The sequence below is a fragment of the Athene cunicularia genome, unplaced genomic scaffold (genome assembly GCF_003259725.1).
Source record: "Athene cunicularia isolate RWA unplaced genomic scaffold, athCun1 SCF_38, whole genome shotgun sequence".
Lineage (NCBI taxonomy): Eukaryota > Metazoa > Chordata > Aves > Strigiformes > Strigidae > Athene > Athene cunicularia.
The window spans coordinates 44,809-51,498 of record NW_020799466.1 but is presented as its reverse complement, the minus strand read 5'-3'; the positions used below and the strand labels follow the sequence as shown (position 1 = coordinate 51,498).

The following is a 6,690-nucleotide window of genomic DNA, read 5'->3' as shown; positions in this document are numbered from 1 at the left end:
TCAAGAAGTTGGCTTGTGCTCAAGTAGGGTTTGAGCCTGACTTGTGACGTTGTCCTTGCTCTTGTGCCGCGGGATGCTTTATCTCTTGTTTTGCTCCCTGCAGAAAGGATGCGGGTACCACCTGGACCTTTTCATCTTGGCCGTGATGTTCGGGGTCTGCTCCGTGATGGGGCTGCCCTGGTTTGTGGCTTCGACCATCCTGTCCATCACCCACGTGAACAGCCTCAAAGTAGAGTCCGAGTGCTCAGCTCCAGGAGAACAACCCAAGTTTCTGGGGATCCGAGAGCAGAGGGTCACGGGCTTGATGATCTTTGTGCTCATGGGCTGCTCCGTCTTCTTCACTTCTCTGCTAAAGGTGAGAGGAAATCGCAGAACACCCAACGACCGCGGGCTTTTTGGGGGTTATGCACAAGTAGTCCCCTCTCCGCAGGGCTGAGCGGTTGTGGAGCGGAGGAGGAGGGGATCCCACACCTTGGGGCTTGACCCGCGGGGGGAACCAGCCTCGGTCAGGCTTTCCAGCCCTTCAGAGCCCCGTTTGCTGAGCTCGAGGCAAGCGAGCAACGCAGCGGCTTTAACTTTCAGGCCCACCCGTGTTTGTGGGTTGCAGCTGAGTGTATTCAGAGCAGGACGTCCGCTCTCTTTCGAACAGGCAGCACTTCACTGGTTGCAGTTTGCTGCCCCCAGTGCCCCAGAACTGCCGTTCCCAGTAGCTGAACACATCGTCCCCAGGGGGTTCCTCACACAAAGGGATCTCCTCTCCAGGCTGAAAGCAGGCACGTTGCTTTTGCACGTTGCCCCAAGACTATGTAGAAACAGAACATGGCATAGGTTAGCACGGGTGAAATCCCCTCTTTTCCTCGAAACTTGCCAGAAAAGAGGATTATTCTGATGGAAGGGAACACCAAGGTTCAGCCTAAAGCAGAGCATGAGCTCACTCGCACGCAGAGTCTCTGAGGGGGAGAACCCGACACACCTGTAACCCTGTGGGAAGTGGAAAGCTTGAGGCAATTTTAGGCAGCGCCTGTAGAAGAGAGGGGTAATTCTGAAAATGCCATTTAACCCCCAAATATTGTGTTCTCTGGTTTCAGTTTATACCAATGCCGGTGCTTTACGGCGTCTTTCTCTACATGGGCGTGTCGTCGCTCAGAGGCATTCAGGTACGGACTCTCGTGCAGCGTGTCGGCTCCCTGGTGTTCCACCTCGTGAAAATGGGGGAATTCAGGGCCAAGGAAAGGCAGTTTCTCCCACTGGTGGAAATCCTTGCTGGGGGTCGGGATTCCGTGGGCCACGAAAGGCTGTTAATAGACCAACGTGGAATAATGGCAGTTTGGTGGGCAGCCCTCATGGGAAGCGGGTTTATAGCTGGAGTGAAGGGAAAGTGGGGGCTGCTCCCAGGAGGAGCACAGTGGGATCCAGGATTTCTCATTGCATGCGAGGTCCTGAAAACTCCCCCCACGTCTCAACAGGGACAGAAACTTCCTGCAGTCCCAAGGTGGCCACTTCTCACTTTTATTTTGCAGTTCTTTGACCGCCTGAAGCTGTTCTGGATGCCGGCGAAACACCAGCCGGATTTCATCTACCTGCGGCACGTCCCCTTGCGAAAGGTGCATCTCTTCACCGTGATCCAGCTGATCTGCCTCGTCCTGCTCTGGGCCATCAAGGTGTCCCGTGCCGCCATCATCTTCCCCATGATGGTAAGAGCCGGTGCCGCTGGGCAGCGGGATGTTTGCAGCGCTGGAGGGAGATGGAGCCTCAGCTCTGGCCTCACCGCATCTTCCCTCTTATCTGTGAAGGTTTTGGCTCTCGTTTTTGTCCGGAAAGTGTTGGATTTCTGCTTCTCGAAGCGGGAGCTCAGCTTTCTGGATGACCTTATGCCAGAAAGCAAGAAGAAGAAGTTGGATGATGCCAAAAATGAAGCCAAAGAAGAAGAGGTAAGGCTTGCTGGGTGCTTGGGGCTGGACATCACCCTCGGGCTGTGAGATCGCCTGTTTCTATCACAGCTTGTCTTGAAATGTTGGGGGAAGGTCAGGACTCAGGAGAAATCCCAATAGCCTGGATCCCACACTGCAACCCTTTTTCCTGTACTAGGAGAGAGCTTAACCCTTGAGCAGAGGTATAATCTTTAAAATGAGTCATTTAGAACAATGATGATGGTTGAAAACAATTCTTAGGGAAAGCTTTGCCCACAGTGGATTGTTTAACCCCCTCCCTGCAGTGTTTGGAGGTCTTTACCTTGCTGCACTCATAGCAAAGCTGCCAAGGGTCAGAAGGAGAGGGCAGCAGGCAATGTTTTTGCTGGATGTTTAGTTTACCTCTGCTCAGATCAATGAGAGAGAACTTGATTTGTCCCTTTCCCATCAGGAGTCCCAGAAGATGATGGAAGCTGCTGCTGCAAATTCAGTTCAGCTGAAACTGGGGAAGACCAGCAACTCGGATACCCCAAAGCAGAGCAGTGACAGGTGAAGCCCCACCCAGTGCCAGGACCCACGGCAAAATTAGTTTGAGGGGGTTTGGCAGAGATTTCTCCCCTTGGGCCTTTATGGAGCATCCCATAGAAAGCAGCAGTCAGCTTGGTGGGAAATGGCAATTTAGGGGCAGGGCTGCAGGAGGTGATCAAAGGGCTCTGCCCCAAGCAGAGTGGCTGCCCAAGTCACATTTGACACCCAAACTGGCCTCATCAGTGACCTGATGATGGGTGGAGATCCTCACGCTTAACAGTGAGGAGTTGCAGGCACGATCCGTACCGGCGGTGGCTTAGGAGCCCACTGCAGGGCCAAACACCAGCAAAAGCTGTTGCTCTACAGCGCTCAGGTTTGCCTCCCAAAATTCCTCAGCCAGCACAACCTCCCGTGCTTACACTCAGCTTTGGTTCTCCACGCCCCCTGTGCCTCATGCTGCTGTGCTTGGTGGCATCAGTTCCCGTCCTCACGGGTTACTCTGTGAAATATTTATTGCAGGACTGATCCTTCTGAAATTAATATCTCGGATGAAATGTCGAAAACAACCGTATGGAAGGCTCTCACTATGAACACAGAAACACTCTGAATGTGGGGAGGAAAGAGGTGAAGGATTGCATGTGAACGTGACCGTGCTCCTCTGTGAGTGACGGCGCATGCCTGCGGTTTTCCCGTGCTTTGGCTGCGCAAACGGCCCGTCCCTGGGAACAGGCAGCGAGGACCGTGGCATGCGGAGCAGCTCCTCTCCCATGCCCGGGGCTGAATCAGCAGCAGCCGGCAGGTCTTCCACTGATGGTGCTTTCCCTCTGTTTCTCTTTTTTTCCCTCCGCTTTTCATGTTTAGGCATCTTGACTCTGGAGGATAGGAGTGAGAATGTGACTCAGGGATGTGCCAACACAGACACCGGGAGAAACGACTTTTTTTCAGTTGGAGGATTCCCATTAAAGCCATGCAGATGTTCTCAGTTATCCTTGGTGTGCTTCAGGCATTCAGTATCTCTAGACCAGCAAACTGAGGTGCACATCACAGTCAGTGGGAGTTCGGTGTTGTGAAGCCTCTGTGTGTACGTGCGTCTGTTGTTGCAGTTTCGTAGTGGTAGAGGAACTGCTACCGCTTCATCATCCAGTGCTATTTTTTTAATATCTAATTCCTCCTCTCCTTTCTCTTTTTTTTTTTTTCCAAATACAAACTCTGAATGTACAAAATCATTTTCTGTTATATTTGACGTATTTTCCACTTTCTTCTTCTTCATCAAAACCAGGTTTTTGGGCTGGTTTGTGGTCCTGGTTTAATTTACTCTTCTGTCTCTTACTGGTATGAGATGGACACCCCTCGTGGTGGGGCAACGTAGAGCAGTTGGGCTCAGGCAAAGGAAAAGTATTTGCTCCCTGCGCTCCAGTTTTACCTTTTTTTTTTTTTTTTTTTTTTTCTTTTTCCTTTGGCTCTGCAATCAGCCTGGAAGCTGCAAGCTGCAGAAATGCCACCTCCTTGTCCCCTGGTTGTAAACTGAATGTTAAGGGAGCACTTAAAATCAAATACTTTGAATACACTGTATGGTCATGGGGGAGGCCTGGTGAGACCTGGGGCTCAGTGCCCCTGGGCTGCCCCCTCTGTTGTTCCTCCACTTCCCTTCCTTTTACTTCCCTAGGACTCTGCATAGTTTTTTCTTCACCCCTGTCCTTGTATAAAGTCTCTTCTCTCACAGGGTGGGACGAGTCGGGAGTTAAAGGAGGAAGATGCCTTTTCCTTCTCTCTTCCTCTGCCGCTTTGCAGGAAAAAGCTGTTAAGCAGAGATGGTTCTTGCTCTCTCTTCACATTCTGGGGGGGTCGTTGGGCTGTGGTGTCACCCCAGGCACATGCTGTTGAGTCGGGCGGCCATGGAGCCTGGGAGGAGAGGACAGCCCAGGAGAAAAGGTCCCCATGCAGTCCCCCCACCTCGCTGGGGGATCAGCACGGGCTCCAGGCTCCTGGTATCTGCAACTGGTGCCCAGTGCCCAGCTGGGACTGGTGCATGAACCTGCCATCGGCTTCTCCCAGCGCTGTGGGAGCCCTTTCGGGCATCAGACCAACCCCACATGGCAATGGCAAGTTGTTGTTCCTTGCAGACAGGTGGGGAAAAGAAAATGTAAGCTTGCTGTGTAAGGATGAAAGCAGCACAGCAGTGAGTGGGGCCAAAATCAAACGGCTTTTACAGGATTGGGTTTTGCAAACTGTAGTCGGACTGTTGCCAGTGTGACAGGGACTGTCAGAGGGGGAGGAAACTGGTTTAGCTCTTCAAAAATGAGGGGAGGCAAAAACAAAGGCTTGGAGGAAAGAAAAGGTGCCAAGCCTGGGTTTTCTTGGTGCTGTTCCTCTGTGATGCCCCCGTACGTCCCGTCCACGCTGCCTTCCTGTGCCTGGCCCTGAGCATGGGCCTGTGCTTGCCGCTACAATGCGCCATCTCCTCCTCCCCAGAGAGAAAATGTCCAGTGGAGGAGAGCCCCCATCTCCCCATTGAAAATAAACTTTAATTCCTGTGGAGGTATAAGCATTAAGTCAGTGAACCGCAATGGGTGTGGAGCGGGGTGGCTGTGGTTCCAGTCCTATTGCTGCCCTGCCCCTAAAATGCAATTATTTGCCTTCTCATACAGGACAAGTTTTTTTTTATTTTCCTTTTTATTTTCCTCTGTGTGAGAGGAGAGAGCTGGGCTGGACTCCAGGGCCCAGGACTGGGATTGTTTTCAGCACGTGCCTGGCATCTCTGCAATTTAGAAAGAAAGAAGGAAACCCACCCTGGAAGGAAAATGGGGCTAGGTTAAATGAATGAAGCATGGGCTGTGTCCTCGGGGAGCTGCAGAATGTTGGCAGCTGCCTTGTCAGCAAGCCAGGCTGCCCCCGCGTGCCCTGGCACGGCTGTCTTCTCCTTTTGAAGCTTTGTTTTGGCTATTTACGGGGCCAGCATTTCTGTTTATTTATTTAAAAAATTAAAGGCAAGCTGAGGTCTTGCTCAGTACCGTGCCTGCGGGCCATCTAAAAGGTGTTTGTAACCCCTGGGGCTGGTGGGGAGACCCAGCGCTATGGCTGCCCCCTTCACCCACCAGGACCCCCCCGGCTGCCTCCTTATTTGGGGAGGATTTAGGATTTCCCTGTGCAGAGGAAAATTCTGTTGGGGGAAACCTCCTGGCAAAGCTGCACCTGGCGCTGCTTTAGGGCTCAAACCCAAACTGTCCTTGCAGTGACCTGCGATGCTTTAGTGAGCAGCAACCCCCCTTCCCAGCCACCCAGGATGGGGGCTGCGTGTTTTCCTCATTTTTGGTGCCTTAAAAGAGCTCCCCCAGTCTCCCGTGGGCCCCTTCCAAAAGTTTCCTAAAAGGAAGTGCATAGGAATCCCGAAGGGGTGTAAAAGGGTAATAAATAAGGTGCTGGCCCATTTATTTTTTTAATTATTATTTTATTTTCTCCCAGTGCGCTACATTTAGAAATACAGGAATTATTTTTGTTTTGGAGATGCTGAAATAAATATATTTTATTGTAAGAGATGATCTAGTTTGGAAAAGCTCCATGTTGTAAATAAAACTGAGGGGAAAACAAAATCCATTAAGCAAACCTGTGTTATTTATCACTTTGAATCTTTGTGTGTGTTTTTTTTTTTAATTGATTTATTTTGGATTCATTCTGTGGAAGTCAAGTAACATAAATCGGTGTCATCATCTCGTGGGTCCTGACCGTGAAGTGTTGCTGTTGACTGACGGGTTCCACCCGCCAGAGCCGTGACTCGGATTTTTCTCTTGTCGCCCATTGACCATAATGGGAAAATAAACCAATAAAGGTTTTGTTTGTCTCACTGTGCTGCTCCGGTGTCTTTTGAAGGGTGGGGAGGACTTGGAGGCATCTTTGGAGGTTTTGCAGGGGGATTAGGAGGTGCTGCTCTGGGGGTCGTTCATCTCCCTGGGGTTTGGGTCAGGAACTGTCGAACTGCCGCCAGCTCAGGAGAGAAGGTTTGGGATAGAAAATGTGGTTTCATGCAGACGGCAGCATCCCGCACCCTCCCGGCTGCAGGTGCTCAGGGCAGGGGCTGTGTCGCGGGTGAAAGGCCGAAAGCAGCGGCGAGGCCGCGCTGCTGTCACAGGGACCCTCCGGAGGCGGGAGGGAAGGGCCGGGCGCTGACGCGGGGCCGTGACCGGGCTCCTCTGACCGCAACGGCGCATCCCGACGGTTTTCCCGCCTGGGCCGGCAAGGCCGAGCAACCGGCACC

General features: G+C 52.1%; 1 protein-coding gene across 1 annotated transcript in view; it reads left to right on the top strand.

Moving 5' to 3' along the window:
- The window catches only part of LOC113490842 (electroneutral sodium bicarbonate exchanger 1-like), a gene marked incomplete at its 5' end in the record, with an annotated part of 16,675 nt that extends 13,259 nt beyond the window's left edge, over positions 1-3,416 (top strand). Inside the window, 7 exons of the mRNA XM_026867438.1 lie at positions 43-355; positions 1,089-1,157; positions 1,521-1,694; positions 1,794-1,931; positions 2,362-2,459; positions 2,958-3,062; positions 3,300-3,416. Of these exons, the coding sequence (XP_026723239.1) occupies positions 43-355; positions 1,089-1,157; positions 1,521-1,694; positions 1,794-1,931; positions 2,362-2,459; positions 2,958-3,045 (880 nt within the window). The remainder of the gene's footprint in view (positions 1-42; positions 356-1,088; positions 1,158-1,520; positions 1,695-1,793; positions 1,932-2,361; positions 2,460-2,957; positions 3,063-3,299) is intronic.
- Between the last annotated feature and the right edge of the window lie 3,274 nt (positions 3,417-6,690).